This window comes from Cricetulus griseus, chromosome 2 (assembly GCF_003668045.3).
Source record: "Cricetulus griseus strain 17A/GY chromosome 2, alternate assembly CriGri-PICRH-1.0, whole genome shotgun sequence".
Lineage (NCBI taxonomy): Eukaryota > Metazoa > Chordata > Mammalia > Rodentia > Cricetidae > Cricetulus > Cricetulus griseus.
The window spans coordinates 421,981,944-422,004,808 of record NC_048595.1 but is presented as its reverse complement, the minus strand read 5'-3'; the positions used below and the strand labels follow the sequence as shown (position 1 = coordinate 422,004,808).

General features: G+C 36.8%; 1 protein-coding gene across 1 annotated transcript in view; it reads left to right on the top strand.

Annotated features, from left to right (window-relative positions):
• LOC100760475 (receptor tyrosine-protein kinase erbB-4) overlaps positions 1-22,865 on the top strand; it is a 658,968-nt gene that overhangs the window by 319,701 nt on the left and 316,402 nt on the right. The window contains exon 5 of the mRNA XM_035438839.1: positions 15,325-15,390. Coding sequence (XP_035294730.1) covers positions 15,325-15,390 — 66 coding nt within the window. The remainder of the gene's footprint in view (positions 1-15,324; positions 15,391-22,865) is intronic.

The window sequence follows — 22,865 nt, the reverse complement described above, 5'->3', positions numbered from 1 at the left end:
ACACATGTAGTTATTAGGATAGGTAGTGGTGGGGACAAGGACACATTTCTAACGTTCTTGACATTCATATGTGGCACATTTGTTCCTGTCCTTCTCATCTCTTTCATCGCATACATCACAAAAGTCCCCAGCCATCTTTTTCTGAGCCCAGATAAGCTATCTCTTAAGCGACTTTGAATAACTGTCTTTGCTCATTATCTCACTTAACAGCCTTACCTGATGATTGGCTTCTTTGCCTCCTAAAGGCCATTAAATGTCAGTATTTGTACTAATCCCATCATAAACCAGGTATTATATGAAATAAAACTGTTTTTCCTATGTATATGTATATTTCAATAACTTCAGCGTATGCATCCCTCATTAATGTAAATGGTGGTTCGATTCTTGTCGGTAACACTAATTAGAGAATTGGTTATCTTGAATGAGTATTTGGACCTTGAAGCATCTATTACTGGATTGAATCCCAAACATATCACTTCATATATGATAGAATTTATTAATCTTCTCGGCATCATCATTCCAATCAGCAGTAGTACGTTTCTTTGAAGGTTTTCATGAGAAATAAATACCTAGAGCCATGTTTTCTCTTTACAGAGTGAAATTAGTATGCGTCTAAGCTGTGACTTATTTCTTCATATATCAGCTGATGCTCATTCTGATATTATCTTTCAAATAATTACAAAAACATTATTTCCTTTTAGAAAATAAAAACCTTGAGCTTAATAACAGTCAGTTTGGTTTATATTTGTTTTTAATAGTCTGTAATAGAATACCATAAGTTTATAGTCAGTGGCTTGAAAAGCCATTTGTCTGTTTTATTTTTTTTCTATTAACAGTAACTACATGTCCAGGTCGTTCTAGTATTCAGCACTAAGAAACCCCACTGAAATAGCTTGTTGATTGAATCAGATTTTAAATGTATTATTAATCCATTATCCTTGAATTTCATATGTATGAAATTTTCATAACATATGAACTTTTTGTATATAAACTTCAAAAAGTGAATTAATAAAAACATCCCACACTGAGCCATTTTAGGCATATTACTTATTATAACAGCTCGTGCTTCACTTTCTTTTAACCTCAGTCAATTTTAAAATCACATATTCTTTCCTCAGGCTTGCAGTAGCCTTTTAGAGATGGTGTGTCTTCTTCACTAACTATGGGTTGTTCATACTTAAATGTGAGGACTTGGAAAAGAGAGAAAAAGAGGCAGACAGACAGACAGATGCTCACACATGGCACACACATACACACTACACACAGAGTCCCTTAACAGCTAAGTCTTGGTGGCTGATGGAAAAATGGGAGGAAAATGCTATGAGAAGTCTGATGGCTGCACTCAGAAGAGCTTGTTTAATACAGTGCTGCAGAACTACCTAATCTGTTCCAATTTGCTCCCCATTTTTCTTTGTTATCTGTCTCAGGGATGTCGCATCTCTCCAACTGGCTGCTACAGGCTAGCAATCTGTAACAAAAACTCTGTCTCAATTGCAGAGATAATAAAAAAGGGAGGCTACAAGATTAATGACCCATGTCATAATTATAAAGCCCCAAACCACAAGCCTTATAAGGCATTTCAGAATTGAAATCTTTCAGGGTTGAAGAAGCCACGTGATTGCTGTGTTGTGAAAAATACCACCCTCTTAGTAAAGGAAATGCTGGTTTCTTCCATCTGAGAATCCCACTGTGTGTTTAGCAGTGATAGAAATGGTAGTGAGAAAATGGTTTCTTCCCTTAAGGAACTTCCAGTATTTTTGTCCTTCTCATTTTCCCCATGATAATCCCCAGTTCTTAGTAATCCACAGATTAATATATGTTTCCTTCTTAGAGGCAAATGGAAACAGAGGCTGTGATACCTCACAGCTATCTGGTGGGTACCTATGTCCATGATAATAGAGAGCCAGTCTATACTGATCCTCAATAACTGACTTCTCTGAAGGCTAATCATTACAAATATAGACATACCCATAATCCCCTCTCTTTCCTCTAACATAACTAAGTCTTTTATCCCATGGGATCCAACTGTCTTGCTCTCTCTCTCTCTCTCTCTCTCTCTCTCTCTCTCTCTCTCTGTGTGTGTGTGTGTGTGTGTGTGTGTGTGTGTGTGTGTGTGAGTGAGTATGTGAGTGAGTGCGCGTGCGTGCACACTCACTCACATACTCACTCACACACACACAATTACTAAGGTCACAACATGTGTTCATGAAGAATTGCAAAAACTGTGGGAAAAGAATTGTAACAACAGAGAGATGAAAGAAGTTATAACAATCTGGCAGTTGCTGATTCCATCAATCAATGAGGAGGAAGTAGGAAGCATAACTTTCCTATAGAAAGGAGGAGAGACAGCTAGGGGTGGAGGTATAGTAAGAGAAAGATTTAACAAATGTGGACCTAGGAAGTGCTTTGCATACCATGGGATGTGCTTGGCTGGAATATTGGCTTTAATACCAGGTTTGGTACATGCAACATTACTCAGGTACTAAACATGTGGGAGCTCATAGTTGCATAGGGACCATCATAACAAAAATAGAATGTTGTGTAGGTTGAGACCCCAGCATCAGTGATACCCAATCCTTTGCACGTAAGTAAACATTTGTTATATCTGGGTTTCTGCCTGACTCTTTTGATGTGCTCCTTGGAATATCCTCTGGTTCCTCTCTATTCTTCAGTGCAACTATTCTGAGGCACACAAGAGGGTGGGGTTCCATGATTGGGAAAATTTTCCTGGATTTAGATTATAAGGAACAGTCTTGCTGAGACTGATATTCATACTTTACTCAAAATATGATGAATATTTGTACTTATCTTCCAGTTCTGCCAAAGCTTCTATCATACCCCTTTCTCCTACCACATGATCTTTGAAACTCAGCTGAACAACTGATCATTTCCAGACAGTCATAAATGGTTTTATCTACTTGAAAATTATTTTTACACTCTCTTCTTTAATTTTCTTTACAGTGATGTGATATTTTTATACAAGATGCTATGATGGCTGGAGAAGGGAACTAACTTTGAAGCTTATTACATGACATACATTTAAAACATATCGTTGTTCTTCGTCATGTCTAATATAAGTATGGAGCAGTTATCACCGTCTCTTTTATGTGTTTTTATTTTTTATCTTTGGAAAATAAGCTGTGTGTGTGTGTGTGTGTGTGTGTGTGTGTGTGTGTGTGTGTGTGTGTGTGTGTGTGGTTAATTTCTTATTCAAGATCCTAATAATTGTAAATAGTAACAGTTAGAGGCAGACAAAACTGATTCCAATGCTTGTATCTTCCACTTTTATCCCACTTAATAAAAACATGTGTCTTTCTTTTCCTTTATGTTTGGCAAGCACTTACTTCCATAAGTGTTTCGTGTATGAAGAACAGATGACGCTTAGGAGAATACATGTCAATGCTGTAAATTGGTTATATATGCAATAGTATTTTAACTTCCCTAAGTATGAAAAATGGAATAACACATAGTAGAGGCAAAAAGCAATTGCCAATTAGAAATTAAAAGATAAGCATCCCTCCCTCAATTTTGACAACATGCTTTATGTATAAATATCTCATGTGTAATAAAAGATACGTCTCTGTCTTCACATAAGGTTGTCTTCTGTCTAACATATAAAGTTAAAAATCAAACAATGATTATGGTGTAATTTGAGTAAAATCAAGAAAGTGTTTGTTGAACAGTCTCCAGGGTAGAATGTAGAGGGTGCTCAGTACATGGGAATATTTAACAAGTGTTGTTGGTGACTAATATTATAGAGAACAGGCAGTCTGAAGCAAACATCTATGCTTATAAAATAATGTGAAGAACAAAGTACAAGAGCAAAGCACAGAGGGAGAGGTTAATTAATCTGTCTGTAAAATAATGACAGCTGGCACGTCTTATTGCATATGGACTTTGTGTTTGATTGTGTATTCATAGTTATTTACATAAAATGTTGGTTTAGAACCACAGATGTTGGTGTTTCTATCACTGTCATTTAATGTGATAATGTTCATTTGGGTTCTTATCTACCAAATTCTTTCAAAAACCGAATGGTTAACCCCCATTAGAGATTTGTTACCCTCCTAGCCCTGTGCCACTTGCCAACATGGAAAGCATATTTCAAATGTTTAATCCACCTCAGTGATTAAAAGGTCAAATATGATAGATGTGTTCAGAGACCTTTGGCACATTTCTGTTGCCAGCCCATCAGTCCAAGCCAGCTAGCACATCAAATGTTTCATCAAGTTCTCTGATGTATGTGCTACTCACCAGAAATCCACACAGCCCTTCCAGGTCCCATTTAATGTTTCCAAGGAGGAGATGTTGAAAAACATGTTCAAGTTCTTTCTGACATCCAAAGCATCATTTGAATCTCCAAATCATCTGAAAAATATGATTGCAAACTAGTAATATTTTTCAGTGTTGGTTTTAATTAATAATATGTACTGATCTCTTACATCAAAAGAAAACAATTTACTAAACAAAATAGTTAACTGAATTATGCTACATATGACCGAAGACCTATTCATCCTAACATAAAGACTTGAATAAAGACAGCAGGAGGTGCACATGGGAGGACCAAGCCATGAGGAAGGGAATAAGAGATAGAACCATGGAGGCAGGGAGGAGAGTGCTGAGTACTGTAGGATCTAGAATACCCTAGTGAGAACCATTGCTTTAATTTTGAGAGGTAGAAGACCAGCTGATGTTCACATGTCTAACTGAGATTACTATGTCTATACAGAACAGAGATCATAAGTAAGTCAGACTGTAAGTGAGGCCAGCAATTAAGTTATCTTAAACCAAGTATAAAATTTTGAAAACCAGCATCAAGGTAGAATTACCTAATTTACTCTGTCTAGCCTTGCACATATACCTTGGATTTCTGTCATTGCCATTTTTCTTATGTATTGATTTCTGTTTTCAGGTGCACTCAAGAGAAATGGTAACTAGCAAAGGGCTTAGTACCTAGTGTGCTGTGGTAGCCATTGATTAGTAGTAAGAGATTGAGTCTCTGAAGAAGCAATATATAAAAGAATTGCGGGCTAAATTTGAAGAGTTTCACACTTCTGTTCAATATTTAACTTCATCATATGAGTATATATGCTTTTCCAAATCATTGACTAAATGATAGAAATGTATCTAGGTTTTTTAAAAAATCTAGTTTTTCCAGGTTGACATTATATATCTCTATTTCAGTAAAGTTACTACTTAAAATTTAGTTGAATGATTTATTATTTAATTAATTGTGCCATGAAACAAACTCCCATTGTACATTTTTTAAAAAAATTATCCTCTCATATTATATCCTGGCCATAATTTTCTCTCCATCCTGTTCCTTCAGTCTGTCCCCACCACCTCCCCTCTACACCAGATTCACTGCTTCCCTCATTTCCTGTCAGAAAGATCAGACTTCCCAGGTACATCAACCCATCAACGTAACACAGCATAACAAGATACAGTAAGACCAGGCACATACTATCAACCTAACACAGCATAACAAAATACAGTAAGACCAGGCACATACTATCACATCAAGGGTGGACAGCGATGAGGCAACTGAGCAGGAGGAAAAGTGTCCCAGAAGCAGGCAAAAGAGTCAGACTGCCCCCACTTCCCCTGTTAAAAATCCTCCAAGAACTCCAAGCTACTCCACCATAACACAAATTCAGAGGACCTAGGTCAGATCCCTAAATGCTCTCTGATCTCTGAAAGCCCCTCATGAGCCCTGGTCAATTGATTCTGTGGGCCTTGTTTTGTAATAACATAATTCTTCATTGATTATTTGATTCTTTGGAAATTTTACCTCTCTGTATCCTTCCCTTACCCCTGCAGCAAAACCCCACAAAGAAATCCCCCACAAAAATCAGTTAAAGAACAAACAAACAAAAACCTACCTTGTTCCTCCATCTTTTGGGTTTTTGCTTTTTGAGTTTTTGAGACAGTGTTTCTTTGTGTAGCTCCTGGCCTCGAACTCAAAGAGATCCACTTGCCTCTCTGTCTGAGTGCTGAGATTAAAGGAATGCACCACCACCACCACCCAGGTCCTCCATCTTTCCAACACCTCTTCATTCTTCCTAGTGGCATTGGGTGCTGTAGTGTGTCATGCAATCAGCCACACACACACAGTGATCAATGCAATGAGTCATTGCTTTGGTTCAAGGCTTCTGACACACCATCATCATCACTGGATCCTCACCAACATTGCTGGACCCTCACCCCAACTCCTGTCCTCTCAGATATCTTGCCATTGCCCTGAGTCATGGAGATCCTAGACATTCTTTTGTGTTGTCACTGAAGTCTGAGGTTCCTCAGATCCTTTACTACTGCCCCTCCCCAGGAATCCCAAAGCTCTACCTAATGTTTGGCTGAGAGACACTGCATCTGCTCCCATCAGTTGCAGGAAGAAGTCTCTTTGGTCTCTTTGATGGTATTTCTGCTAGGCTGTAGTCCCAGAACATTCTGCAGGCAGGACAAACAGTAGGTTGAAAATTTTGTGGTGGGGTTGGTGCCCCAGTCCCTCCACTTGAGCTTTGGCCTGATTACAGAAGATGGCCAGTTCAGGGCTGTACATTTCTTTTAAATTTTGTGTTTTTTTTTCTTTCTACCAAGTATAAGTAGCTGTCTATCTCATTTTGACTACATGAATGTATGAAAGTTAAAATTACTATTTAATAATTAACTTTCAAATTAAGAGGCAAGATAGGAGCTGAAAGGAGAAATTCAATTACAACAGTGAATGGCTGATCAAAGAGAGAATACGTGCATAAGTGTCTGTGGAGTGCATATATATATATATAATATATATATATATATATATATATATATGATCTGCATAATAACCCCTTCCCTGCCCAGGCTCAAGAAATAACATGATAGAGAGATTAGAAAAAGTGTGAGAACCACAGGTCAGGGAAGACCAGGAGAGCCCATAGGTCGGGGAGAACCAGGAGAGCCACAGGTCAGAGAGGACCAGGAAAGCCACAAGTCAGAGAGGACCAGGAAAGCCACAGGTCAGGGAGAACCAGGAGAGCCACAGGTCAGGGAGGACCAGGAGAGCCACAGGTCAGGAAGGATTAGGGTTCATCTGTATCATCTGGATATGACAGAGCCCTGCATTTATGAACTCAGAACAGTTATGGTTATTTTCAGAGGACCTGTGTAAGATCAATTCAGTCAACATGGATGGGGAGTGACTCACAAACTCCACCCCTAGCTGAGGAGTTGTTGACAGTTGATAGGTTCTAGTGGAGGGGAGAATGGATTTCCTTTCAGGTTGTGACCCCTGATAGGTCAACCATGTCCAGTGTGGATCCCTACACCTGTGAGTATATGGGAAGCAGAACTGGACTCAGTAAATTATATAAAAAAAATGTGCCTTGTCCTAAGCTTATATACTAACATCTTTCCCAGTAGTATATGATTCTCTAGCATTGCTTTGTGGAGACATGTATTTCAGTGTCTCAACCCACAATGGAATAAATACCTTCCCAAAACTGCTAAGAGTCAGCCTTAATTTCATAAAACCATAACCAAAAAGCCATTTATTACTCTGATGAACAAACTATATCTTTTCAAGACCTGAACAAAATGTATGAAATGTAAGTCAAGTCCAGGTGGTTAGAAAGCAGCTATGGATGTAATGCAAACTCATGCCACAGCTCTGTTCTTCATGCAAATTAATCGAAGTCTACCTTACATTAAGGCCCCAGAAAGCTGGGTTCATCAAGGACTCTGAGTAATGATTTAGGTAAATTGTTGACTACAAACATCTCCTTCCTTTTCCTTCTGTACTGGAAGGAAAGTAGGTGATCAAGTCTAACAGAAAAAAAGGCGTTCTCTGTAAGTGTTCTCAAATCCCCCCTATTATATATATTCCACTAATAACAAATGCTGATGCCATAATAACCATGTGCCTATTTCTCTGCCAGTTTCCTGGATATTAAAATCTCCCACAAGGCAGGGCATTGATGTACTCATCTTTAAACACACCCATACTAGCGAATGGTTCAACATAGAATTTCAATGAATGGGCTTCTCTTATGTTTTGAATTATGTAGTTTTCTTTTACATGTTTCCTTAGTAAAAGTCTTTTTAAGAGGTCAAGACTTCCAGTTTGCTAAGGGACTAAGAGGAAAATCCAAAGATATGCCTGCATTGCCTTTAGCTGAAGGCAGGTTGAGGACATAATCCTTTATGGCTCTCAGTGGCTTCATATTTTGTGACTCTTCAGCTGTCTGGCCATATTACTTGCAGAGAACATTATAGGGTAGATATTGAATCCCATCTCTCCTGCCAGGCATTTGCACAATAGGCAAAACTCATGGCATGAATTTATGACTCTTAAAATATAAAAGCTGTTCAAGGATTCTAGTTCCCTAAAAGAACGTGTGAGAGCTACGTTTTTAGTAAAATCTCTGGACCGGTATAAAAGATGGAAGTCCTCAGTCACATTTGCTAACTTCCATGATAAATAATGTATTGTCAAAGCAGAAGGATTAGATATGAATTAAAATAATGCTGGTGTGTGATACTCAGCACTTACTATAAGACATTAATATATAGTGAAAAGAAATAAAAGTATTTGTTTTGAATTTTTTAATTTCATGTGCTGACTGAAATGACAAACAGTATAAAGTAACTGCTTTCACTAAGTCATTAGTAAAACATGATTCCTGAGAGGGGTGTATATTTTCTTGCACAACTTTAAAAGAATCATAACATTCTGCTATACATAGATCAGTGCCATGCTCTGCCAGTAGAGAGAAGTTTCCTCCTGTAGCAGATGGGAACAAATACAGAGATGTATGAGGCCTAAAAGGGCTTTCTTCATCAGATCTAGCCTTCAGGGTTCAGGGAATGCACAGAAGAAGAGGCCCAAGAATGTAAGTGCCAGAGGGGATGGAGGACACCAAAGAATACAGGCCTCCTAAATCAGCAGGATCAACACAGATAAGAACTCACAGAGACTGAGGCAGCATTCACAAGAAATGCGTGGGTCTGGACAAGATGGAGTCCTAGAACACAAAGGAAAAGGGCCACATTCCCCATCCTTAACCCAGAGCAACCTCCAAATGATAGCCACTTGCAAATGAAACTTTAGTTTCCTCCAAGGAAGTCTCACTGAGAAAAATAAAAATTACTCTTAAGGATAGACTGCATGCCAAGCAGTAAATGGCCAACAGAAAATGAGTTCAATGGCATCTTGGTGGTTCCTTGTCTCATAATTTCATGTCAGGGCTTTTCCATTTTAAAAAATCTTATTTTTAACATTGATTTTATTTATATTTTTCTCTCTTTTTACCCCCTCCATATATGTATTACGGCTTACAGTCTAGTGTTTTCTAGGACACCTGAATGTGTGAACAAATGGGTCTGTTTCATGTACCTTTTCTTAGACTCTTCTGGAGTATTTATGTTGTTTTGTTTTTTCCTATTCTGATGGGTTAGTTTTTGTTTTATCATATATACAATTTTATTATGATATATTGTATAATACCATATGTATTTTATATAATACATAATTTTATTGTTATACATTGTATAGCATTACATACATACCTACATATAATTTATATATATGTATATACATATACATATATATAATTTTATTAGCCCTTATGAACCTGTTTGTTTTCTAATAAGAGATAGAAAGCAGTTGGATCTGGATTGTCAGGGAGGCGTGAAGGGACTGGGAGGAATAGAGGAAGTGGAAACAGTAATCAAGAACATCATATGAGAAAAAAATCCATTTGTGATAAAAGAAAAATATAAATCCTTTGTTTCATTACAAAAATAATTATTAAAATATACAGTAGAAAATAGTCTTGTAACTACTTGCGATGTATATGGATCAATTTGGACTGTAGTGGCAAAATCATGAAATATTGTTCCTACTTATTCATTCTGGGGCCTGACCTATTTTTTTTCTGTTTAAAGTACTCATTTAAAAACCATATTTCTAGAGTAGTTTGCAAAACTGGATCACAATAAAGTATTAGTAGTATACATGATTTCTTTTTGCACCTGAGATCAGAACTATTGAAAATACTTATATCTGAGAATAGAAAGAAGGAAGTGAATTTCAAGTAAGATATTGGACTTTTGTTCTTTGGGGGACCAACAGGGACCTATCAGAAAGTCTTCTTCTCCTTTCACCAACAGGATCCTGGGTGATCTATCTCCTTAAAGAGTATATTAGTAAAAATCACCATATCAGAAATGTAGCATTTTCCTATTTCACTGGACACTGCACAAAACACAGGTGGAACAAAACCCGTGCAAGGAACCAACCGGTATCTGATTTGATTAAGACTCACTCCAGGAGATGGAACCCATATATGACACAGCTTGGGTGACCAAGAACCAGAGATTATATAACTCAGGGATTTAGTAAAAAACTAAATATGACTGTTGTACTAAAAGAATATAGAAATTAAATGACTCTTAAAGGAGTTTTGCTAGACTATATAGCCTATTGCCTTGCTCAACCATCAGCAGAGAAGCCTCCTTCTACAGCTGATGGGAACAAATACAGAGACTCACAGAGTGTTGGAGACCCTGGAACACTCAGCCCTAAACTGGTTGTCTCCATCAAATCCCTTCCTCAGAACCCAGGAAACCCTGAGAGAGGAGGCAGTAAGAGCCAAAGGGAAAGGAGGACATCAAGGGAGGAAGGCCCTCTAAATCAGCATGACCAAAGCTCACACAAACACAGAGACTGCAGAAGCATGCATAGGGCTTAAGGAGTCTGCATCAGATGTGCTCCTAGAGCTGAAAGGATCAGTGAACATATCGGCAATTGATAACCACTTGCAAATGAAAAACGTAGTCTTCCTTAAGGGAGTCTGACTGGGGAAATAAACAGCAGTAGATGCCAACATAGCATGGACTCAGGAGCATCTTTGCAGGGTTCTTACCTCATACTGTGTGTGTGGGGGGGTGTTGTTTGTTTTTGTTGTTGGTTTTTTATTTTATGTTATTTATATATTTTCTCTCTTTTTACCCTATAGGTCCTGTGTGTGTGTGTGTGTGTGTGTGTGTGTGTGTGTGTGTAATATATAATATGATATAATATACAATGGGCTCCATTTTAGTGTTTTTAAGGGATTCCAGAGTGTGAAAAATGGGTCTCTGCCTCAATATTTGTTTCTTGTGCCTTCTCTTGGCTCTTTTCCTTCTTTGTGTTTGTTTTGTCCCATTCTGATCCATTAGTTTTTATCTGTATTGCATTTTATTATAGTCTGTTATATTTTATTATTATCTTAGAAGTCTGTTTGTTTTATAATAAAAGACAGAGAGCAGATGGATCTGAGTGGGGAGGAACTGGGAGGAGTAGAGGGAGGGGAAACCAAAGTCAGGAGGTATTATGTGAGAAAAAAATCTACTTTCAATAAAAGCAAAATATAGAAATAAACATAAAAGAAAATGCTTGTGGGAAAAGTCTATACTAAAGCGACCCTGCATTATTTATGGTAGAATTATTAGGAAGCATAATAAAATAATAAAATAATAATAATAAAGGAGGTATAATAAAAGCATATGCAGTGAAAAAAATTAAATGTATTGGATCTTTCTGTGACCTCTCCCCCAAAGAGGGTAAACACGGAAACCAAGGTAATGAGATCGATCCGCAGTCCATAAGGCTAAGGTTTCTTTATTCAGATAAACACCAGCCCAAACACAAGCCAGAGAGTGCCAGGGGCATCAAGGCAGCCAGAGAGAGGGGCCAGAAAAGAAAGGCTATTCATGTGTTCGGGGTCCCTTAAGAACCGTTCTCTAGTCACCTTAGACTTCCCCTCACCACGCCCTCACAGCTATGTCCTGGAACACCTGTCCGGGCTACTAGGAGGAGGGGCTACAGTGTCTCCCTACACCAAGGTGTCAAAGCTTTCCATATCAGTGTATCAGCATAAACCGAAGTTAATGCTAAAGCTTGTGAAGGTGATAGTCCTGTCTGTTTCTAGTCAATAGTTTACCACCTACTACCTAATATACAGGGAAATAAGGTGGCAAAGATGGAAGGTAGGAAGGAAGGAAGGAAGGAGGGAGGGAGGGAGGGAGGGAGGGAGGAGGGAGGGAGGGAGGGAGGGGAGGGAGGGGGAGGGAGGGAGGAGGGAGGGAAGGGAGGGAGGGAGGGAGGGAGGAAGGGAGGGAGGGAGGGAGGAAGGGAGGGAGGAAGGAAGGAGGGAAGGAAGGAAAGAGGGAAGGAAGGAAAGAGATTTGTTGATTATTGTTTTCTTCACCATGTTTAACTCATGATTATTATAGAAACCCTTTACCTCATTATCTCTTTGACAGCTTTATGCAATAGAAATGGTATAAAATAAAGGTTATTAGCATGTTTTGCTTTGGTATGGCGTGTTTATTTTGTGCTGTGGTAATTGTTGGGTTTTCACATTATCCAGACTTTTCTCTTGAACCAACTTTTTACATCTCTACTGGTATTACAGTTGCGCACCAGCACATCTAGCTTTCAAACATGTTTAAAAACATTTACCCAAACTTCACAAATCATATAGTCAATTAACTTATGGGGCCTCTGGTAGTGGACCAGTATTTATCCCTAGTGTATGAATAGACTTTGGGAGCCCATTCAACATAGAGGGATACTCTCTCAGCTTAGACACATGGGGGAGGCCCTAGGCCCTGCCCCAAATGATGTGACAGACTTTGAAGGTCCCCCATGGAAGGCCTCACCTTCCCTGGGAAGCAGAAAGGGGATGGGACAGAGGGTTAGTGGCAGGCAGGGGAGGAGGGGAGGGAGAGGGAACTGGGATCAACATGTAAAACAAGCTTGTTTCTAATTTAAATAAAAAATAGAAAAAACACAATTATATCAGGTATTGGATAAAGACATAGCAAATTGTTACTTCCAAAAAAGTCTAGGTAGCAACTTTGGTCACATATGGTAACAATGACTGTTTTGCCATAACTCACTGGAAATAATTTTGGTATTGTCCCATTTAAAGATCACAGGGTGGCATGTTCTTTGGACAGTTAGTGTAAAAGCTCCTAAAGGATAAGTAATCAAGGTAGTTACGTAAAGGCTACCCCTCCATTTGCAAAAAACACACCCCATTTAAGTAAGCTTCTCTAGTGTACAATAAGATAGAAACATGAAAAATGTACTCAAGCAGTCTTAACTGTGTGAAAAATCAGTTGCCCACATTTTCCAAAGAGCACAGAGGATGCCAAAGATGGACAGTCCTCCATAAGCTGCTGGTGGAAGCATCCTTTCAAATAGTCAAGGAGGATTTTGATAAACACAGATGAAAATCAATATGACCAAATAAAATTTCAAAATGACACAATCATATTCTGAATCTGGGAATAAATCTCAGAGTAGTAATTAAACTTTAAAACAAAATTTTCAACTCAACCAAAATGAAACAGAATAAAAAAATTGACTGTTATTAATACTAATTATGTGTGGTATTCTTTTTTCTATTTTCCTTTGGTTTTTATACTTTAAATAGATAATATTCTGACTGTGAAGAGTAAAGTTCAATATTTTATTGTTCCCAAATGCAATTAAAGAAGTCATAGATTAAATGGTAGATTATTCTCAAGTATAGATGGATTCAATTAACAGAACATTTAATCGATCTATCTAAAAGATTTTCGTGAATCCACAAAAGCACTTTATCTACTTTCTAATAAAAAAGTTTGTCCTCAAAAAAGTTTTCACAGATTCTCATTCTGACACACAGTGATGTCTAATTTCCGCTGGTCTAAATGACATTTATTTAGATTTATTAATTTAGTACAAAGGAACTCCTGTAAGTTTTTAATAACAATTATCATTATCACTGATTAAAATTATGTTGTTTGGTCCAGATGGAGTTCTTTTCCTGTCAGCTAGAATGAGCTTGCATTGTGTGGTTATAATATGTTTAGATTCAAACAGGCAGATGGCACAAAGAAGGATATTGCATGCTCCTGTTATCAGTAAACGTGCCTCACCAAGCTCGCTTTAAATAAACTGTTCCAAAAGGGTCCCTCCACTTTGTAAAAGATGACTACATGTGAGAGCCACCACATTACTGAGCTTGGACATGGCTCTCTTCGATTCCAAAGATAGACTCTCAGGTGGCCTAAGGTTCAGCCAGGGAAATTGTCAGTCAAGTCAGTTTATCAGTGAGAGTGTCAATCTTTGTAGGTTCTCTTGGGCACCTTCATTGGAGAGGGAAAACTGCTAAGTAGTAAGAGTTCTCAGTTAAGGATTCAAAACCTGTGACTAAGGGAAGACAGTAACATTTGGTGTAAGGATTTGATTAAGTATGTTGAATTTGTAATTAATAGTAAAAAATGAACAAAGTTCTTTTTTTGGGGGGGAGTGGATTTCGAAACAGGGTTTCTCTGTGGCTTTGGATTTGGAGGCTGTCCTGGAACTAGCTCTTGTAGTCCAGGCTGGTCTCGAACTCACAGAGATTCTCCGGCCTCTGCCTCCCAAGTTCTGAGATTAAAGGCATCCACACCACCGCCCGGCAAAAAAATGAACAAAGTTCTTAAAAAAAAACTTTCTATAGAGAGGTTTGAGTCTTTAATAGCTTTTCATGTACACTCAATCCTAAAGAGAAGCCAGAGACCCATTGAAGTTTTGAGTAAAATTCAGAAACAAGTTTCAAGGGTAGTCCACTCACATGGTTTCCTCTAGTTCATGTGCTTAGTACCAAGTAGTCTGTGGGACAGCTATACCCCAAATAGAAAAAAAAAAAAAAAACATATGAAACTTTCTTCTTGGGACTTAAAGGATGCCCTTTAAAAATTTAGGTAACAGCAAAATTTTAGGCCTACGTATTAGAACTGGCATAAAGCTTCCTAAAACATTCCATTTTATTTTAATTTTTTGGTGTTTGAGTTTGCCTCTTAGTCTGAGGGTTTATAATGTGATTGAATAATATATTCTTGCTGACATAGACTGCAGCTTCTTCCTTTGAATTATTATTGCCCCTTAATTTTTAATATTGGTTGCTATCATTTAGTTGTGAGCTTTGGAAAATCCATTAAGTAGTATAGATCAAGGAAATATCAATGTCCAATAGTCAAAATGAAAGAATACAACTACTTATTTCTGCCTGAAGAAATATTAAAAAATAGACTCATTTCTTTTTTATGTAAAATATAGGACAATTTCACATACAAGGACATTGTGCTTTAGTTTATCTTACAAGGAGCATTCAGGTTTTGGTAAATAAGTGAACATTTTTAGGGATATATCTCAGTTCTAGCATGACTTAAAATTCCCAGCCAGAAACAAGAGAGTTTCATTGGGAAGGTACAAGAATGAAAAGCTATAGTAAACACGGCCTTTCTCCTTCTTTTTCTTTTCTGCAGGTGGAAGATGCCATAAGTCCTGTACTGGCCGCTGCTGGGGACCCACCGAAAATCACTGTCAGACCTGTAAGTGTTCCACAGTGAAAATTAGAAGGTTTGGAATAGTCGATGGTTTACTGATGAAATATTCTCACAATTCTGATCACCTGCAATGTAAAATGAGCTTAATTTGTTTCCATCCCAATAAGCTACTTCAGTCTTTGCTTTCAAATGAAACAATCCATAATTGCTTCTCACATTTCATTGTAGTTTCTTGGCTAATGACCTCCATAGCACATTTGTCATGACATTATCTCTGACTTTGAAATCTGTGTATCAGTAAAATTAAAAGATCCAAATACAGCCGGGAGTTGGTGGTACACGCCTTTAATCTCAGGACTCGGAAGGCAGAGGCAGGTGGATCTCTGTGAAGTTGAGGTCAGCCTGGTCTCCAGAGCAAGTCCCAGGATAGGCTCCAAAGCTACACAGAAACCCTGTCTCGAAAAACCAAAAAAAAAAAAAATCCAAATACAAGGAAAAATATATTAATTAAATTTCAAGCAAACTGGTATTTCATTAAGTTTCCCAAGTATTAATATTGTCATTAGTGGATTACAAAAAGAAAAATATAACAAGTACCATGTACATACCCAATTTTTTCTACACATAGATGTAAACTACATGGACAATGGGTTTACAAATATGACTGTTAACAATAATTCTTACTCTATGCTATGCTTCCATTTAAGATTTATTTTAATTATGTGCACATTAATGCAGACAGAAGTTTCTTGACACATTAATTATTATGAGTATTTAACTGTCATCACTGATAAGTTATTGAACCAAAGCATGCCAGTTATAAAGGTCAGGGCTGGAGAATAAACTCTGTCCTTAGAGTGTTTTCTGTGAATACATGATGCCCTGGTTTGATACCCAGCAACAAATACATACATAATATTTTCAGTATTCTTAAATTTTTACTATACTCCAAATATACCTGATATGTCACCAATGTTATGGCTAAATAATTTATTTTAAAATTGAAAACAAAGCTTTCTATACAAATAGTAAACTTTTTCCCATCTGCATTAAGACCAAAGTTTTGAAAAGCATGGCATGATGAGAATATGAAATGCAGATTTTACTAGTATAAAATCAATACAAAACACCAAACACTGGAGATAACGATATTCAAGTATTGCACAATTAGATAATTTGTTATAATGCTATATAAAATTTTAGAGATTTCACATTTACCTCCTCCATTCATGACATTATTATAATAAAGAAATAACAAAACAATTACTGTAGTATAAGCCAGCAATGGAGACAGTAAAAAAAGAATAATTCTCAAAGGTATTTTTTTAATTTTTTCTAAGTTAAATATACCATCACATTCAAAATTCAAGAAATGTGAAAATAATAATGTAAGATTGTCTTCTGGCTTGGGCCTGCTTTGTTCAGTCACCTGCTGGCAGCATACATTTTGTTCTTCTGAAAGTAAATTCTGTAGACCAAAGCTGCATGTTTATATCTTGCACATTTTTCACTCAAAGCCACTCATTAAGCTATATGATGTGTTAGTTAGCTTTCTGTTACTGAAAGACATACCTGAAAGATGATGTTTATATAGAAAAATACACTATTTATATAGAAAAATCGGGAAACACATGGTGACTAGTTTCACCTATTATTTCAGCATTGAGATAAAGGTAACTATAATACCAAATTCTTAATAGTCACCATTTCCACTCCACATTCTATAAATTTTAAGCAACTACTTATGTACATCTAATATTTATACAAGTACAAATTTTAGTATAGTATACTTTAGCACAGAATCATTTAGGTTATAAAATATTTCCTTTTTAAATGCCCTTTAAGATAAATTTCTTGCAAGTTAGGGACAGTGATCTTTTTTCTATAAGACAGAGAAGTAGTTAGAGAGGTTGTAAAATTTATGTAGATAACGTTTGGATTTCAGCCACTGTGTTTGAGTCTGAAGACTGTTCTGTCACTTGTACACCACATTTCAGGGGACACCCAAAGGCAGGTTCACTCGGAAATCAGTCATGTGTTGGAAATTACAATTGTCCTGCTTTCCTCCATGGGTAAACAACTCCATGCTAAACATCAGTTGCCACATCTATAAAATGGAAATGGTTGTATTAACTTCCAAATGGTTGATTTTTTTAAATGAAAAATTCTATTCACTATTAAAGTTGAAATACTTAAGCAGTTTTGGACATAGGCTAAGGCCCCAATAAATAACATATAGTAATTAAAGGAGGTATGTTGGAAAAAGTTATCCATAAGTGAATGGGAGGATGTGAGAGATAAAATAACCTGGACATGTCTACCTATTTCTGGTGTTTGGGCAGGGAATGAGAAACAGGACTGAGGAGGTACATACTGCTTGCCCTTGACTTTATTCATGTCCTTCTCCTCTTCCTCAGAGTTACTTAAGAGATACATTGCATATCCATATTTAAATAGCAGAGCAAATGTATTTTAGAACGAGTATGACACTTAAGTATTGTAAGGCCTGAGTTTTATAATTATAAAATTGATTTCACACTTCTGTGAGTACTAGACCTCATGGAATATTCCAGAGAGATGAGAAACCCCCAGAGCTTTCATGAAGGTGAATTACACATAAACAAGAATTTTGGTCTCTTCAATTTTCAGCAGTTCTTCTATGAGTGAAGGTGACTTGTGGTGATGTTCACTGTGTCATTGTATGTTTTTGAAACTTTTAAGGATGTTCTGCTTACCTGGTTGACCACAAAAAATATGCATTTTCATATCTGCAAGATGTAGTCTCATAATAATTTACAAATCACTTATTTCCCTTTGTCTAAAGTAAATTCCTTTTTGTGAAAGCTTTTCTATAGGCAATTGATTTTCTTTTATCAAAAATTCCCTTTCCTTTTTGCCTTACAAAGTATTTGCAAAGGAAGGACAACTTACAAAATATTGACAAAGGAAAGACAACTATTCCAATGTCCTTCATCTCCATTAAGCAATCCCAAAGTTAGGGTTATATTTTATTGCCCCACCTTTCATTGAGTTACTCTATAGCTATCTCTCCTGGCTGTTGTGTTAGAGGCTGTCTTGTGTAATTAAATGGTGGGAAGTCACAATAAAGACAAAGAGCTCAGCTCTGGGAGAAGTGCACAGTGATAGCAAGTTGTTGTGTGAGATGAAACAGGGGAGTGATGAGAGCTGCCAATGTCTCTGAATGGAGACATGGGTAACAAAGATGTCAAGCCCATCATGTTGTCCTTGGGGAGAAGGCTGTAGGGTTTCCATAACTAGGGAAAGTTTGTGCTGTGTTAAAGTAGAGTCCATGAAATGAAAGTCCATGAAGACATGTTGAATATTTAAGTGTATCCTCAGTAGCATTTACTACCATTCAGATTATAAACTGGAGCATTCTCTATTAGAATAGAAGAATTTTTTTCTAACCAAAATCTTTTTAAAAATCGTAACCATGCTAAGGGATTTTATAAATATTAATGTAAGTAAATGATGCTTGTACAATCTTACTAAGTATTCTGCTCTGATTTACCCCTGAGTCTGATTTTCTGAACAACTTGGATTCATGCTCCTTAAATCCTTTTTGAATGCTAGAGCATGCTGACCCTAGACACCTAACAAGAGCATTTCTTGCCTCACTGCTAAGGGTCAAACAGAACTTAGGCTGGGGTACTGAGAGATGCCTTACATTTGCGGCACAACTCCAACTTGAAAGTGCTTTTAAGCTCAGTTAAATCACGCCTGCTTTGCTCCACAGCACAGCTTAAGTAAATTGATTCAGTGGATTAATGTAGTCATGTCAGGGGAGACGGACTTATCTTCTACGTGAAGGCTGAAGCTTACGGAAGTATTATTTAGTAAGCTTATGGGTAAGAATGACAACTCTCTCTGTTCACGAGAACTGGGGTCTGAGGTCTGAGTTGAATAGGTGTGAGTGTGAAGGAGACTCAGCTTTAAGAAATAAATAATAATGATTAAAGGAACAAAGCTATCTCTGTCCCTGCAAGATATATGAAATGTACTTGTCACATTTAAACTAGACACCGAATGTCCTTTTTTATCTCTAGTCACAGTATCAGGGCAGCTCTCTCTACTCTCCTATCATCAGGGAGGGGTGGTACTTTCATTATTCACTTCCCTTTTGTCCTCCCAGACCCAATGTCAGATCATATAGTCACTGCATTTTGAGTGAGGAAAGAGGAAAAATTGCACAGACTAAAATATTGCAGTTTGATTTTTCCCAACCTTTGCATACATTCTGCATGAGAGTAGTCATAATTGTCTTCATTTACAGCTTTTATAATTAGAATTTTCTAAGGTGATAACCTTCGATACTAAATTTTCCATCTTCTTAGTTTTTTTTTTTTTCAAATGTCATTTCTTACCTGGAAACAAATTGGAAAATATAAGTGTATTAACAATAGAAAGAAAAGGGTGTTTGTCTCCTGAATTGAAGTATTAAACTATAAAAAGTAAAGAGAAAATTCATGTTCCAGCTGTTGGACTAAACAGACATGATGCATTTCCCCATTTGTCATTAATTACTAATAATTTTAATAAAGGGAACAGTTAACTGTGGAAGTTTCCAATTTCATTTTATTTTTTAAATAAAATAATCAATATGTTATTAAAATGTTAATGAGGTACTTAATATATTAATACAATAAAATATTCCAAACAACATTTTATATTATCTATTGTTTTGATAGAAACAGGAGGGGAAATGGGGAGTGGGGAGGAGATATGAGGGATCATGCAGGTCAAGTTGGGGGAAGAAAAGAGAAGAACAACAAAAAAAAGATACCTTAATAGAGGGAGCCATTATGGGTTTAAAGAGAAATGTGGCACTAGGGAAATCTCCAGAGGTCCACAAGGATGACCCCAACTAAGAATCTAAGCAGTAGTGGAGAGGCTACCTTAAATGCTCTTCCCCTATAATGAGATTGATGACTACATTAAATGCCACCATAGAGCCTTCATCCAGTAGCTGATGGAAGCAGAAGCAGAGATTCACAGCTAAGCACTGAGCCAAACTCCTTGAATCCAGTTGATAGCTGGGGAACTAGCATAGGACCGAACCAGGCCCTCTGAACGTGGGTGTCATTTGGGAGGCCTGCTGGCAGTGGAACCAGTATTTATCCCTAGTGCACAAATGGGCTTTGGGAGCCCATTCTTTGTGGCTGGATGCTCTCTTCAGCTTAGATACATAGGGGAGTACCTAGGTCCTGCCTCAAATGATGTGACAGATTTTGATGATCCCTCATTAAAGGCCCTCCCTGAAGAGTGGATGGGGGGTGTGAGGGGTTGGTGGGGGGAATGGGAGGAATGAAGGGGGAGGGAACTGGGCTTGCTATGTAAAAAAGGTTGTTTTTAGTTTAAATAAATATTAATTAAAAAAAGAAGACCTTACAGACTATACTAAGAAAATTGGAAGGTTAATGAGTTTTCCATACTTGTTTATGCTGGGACATGACAATATATTGAAACTTTTTTAAAATAGGGAAAAGAAGAAAACCCAAGCTTTAGTTTGCTTTATTCATTCTTAAGAAAAGTATTAGAAATACAAGCTTTTACATTGATTTTAAAATATACCTATAACAGCATCAAAATGGAATATTTAGTGGTATTAAATAGTTAGTAAACTCCAAGGAAGTTATTGTTTTCTCTCCCCAAAAATATAATAAAAAAGTAACACCTCAGAATTAAGTTATATTTCTGTCACCATGAAAATGGGAACAATCCTGTATATTGTGATACTCAAATGACAAATTGTGAGAATAATAAACAAATCATAGTTGTATGCATTCATAAACATATAATTTATCATAGTATAATTGTGTTTACAGTCTTTGTGGAACAAATGTTATTTTAAAGGTAGGTGCCAATGTGGTAAATATCCAATTAGAGGCAAGCAAAACCAGTGGGAGCTAATGCAGAGTGGAGAAAGAGCTGAGCCAGCACCCCTGATCAATCAGGCGAACAGCAAGCCTTTGTTGGGAGCCAACATTTCTAATTAAAACTCTTGTATTTTACTAATAACTTTGCATGTCCATAAGCTTTCTTATTGATTTCAATTATTTTCTATTTTCCCTTTCTTGAATTTATAGTTTCAGGAGACATTGCAAAATTAAGTGAAACATCACAATGCACTAATTACTTGTACACATTCAACATTTTAAGCAGTGAGTCAATAATTTACTTGAAGAACATGGGAACAAATTGATATCAGTTATTGTATTATCAGGACATTCTAAATAGATGTGAAGGAAGATTATTTTCTATTTAAATGTAGCAGGTTCCTTTATCTGAACTATGACATAGATGACAATGCAGTGTCATTAAGATCTTGCTAAATGTCATAATACATTATATGAAATGTGCTTTTTCTATGGACATTCTGGCATGAAGTGGGAGATGAGATTTTTGTCATGGAATTTGAAAAATGCACTTCAAGTCTTAAGCCCTTTTGAGTTACTTTTGGTTTTGTTTCTTCTCCTTGCTCAACTTCTATACTACTTTGGAAGCAATATAGAATCTTCAAGCACTCATACTTAACCAAAGTTTATCAAAGTCTCTCCCATTAGTTTTATATATCTGTACATTTACTTAAACTACATATTGCATACATAATCTCACAAGTGAAAAACTGTACAGCAAGTAAATCACACCCTTTATAATAATGTGGTGTTTCATTATTTTTAAACATTTCCAAACTTATGCAAACAAGGAAAAGTACTAACAAACACTGTGGGTCTGTTTCATTTTGTGGTCCCCGTGATCCTAATTTGAAAAAGTCAAATCCAGTGTCTTAACTATAGTGAATTAATTAGAAGGATTAATTAATTAATTTTCATTACAGCAGGTATACACAGACCAAGCATGTTGTTCTTTACAATTTCCCAATTTGACCTATGTACATGCAGCTGAACACTGTTTCTAACTGCTGGATGCAACCTGTTAGTCGACCCTGATTGACATTAAAATTTTATGAATTAGGCTAGATTAGGAAAAAGACTGCTACATTTTGAAGGCATGCTTTCTAATATACTCCAGCATACACTTGTAATGTGATTCTTATAATCACTTATGCATAAATCTATTGGTGATATTAATGGGATGTAGATTTATATATTAGGCCCCATTAGGTACCCTACACTTCTCTATAAAATTTGCAAGTTGAGACCACTTATATGTAAGATCCATGAAATTACATATGTGTTTATGTAGGAACATTTTTGGGACTCTTATTTCTAAGCTTGAGCAGCAAATGTGAAGAGATTTGAGGTGATACCTTAGTTTTCATTACAATCACGCACAATGTTGTTAATTCATGTGGACTGACAATTCATTGCTATGAACGGGCTTTCAGGAGTGAAATTAGAAGCATATGATATTATTTTACCTACACAGTATTGAATTTGAAATAGTTTCTTGAGCCATCTTCCTCACTATTCCAAGGCCTGTTGGTCCTCACCTTTGAACGCCTATTCTTTGTATCTGCAAACAAACCAAGAAGGTGT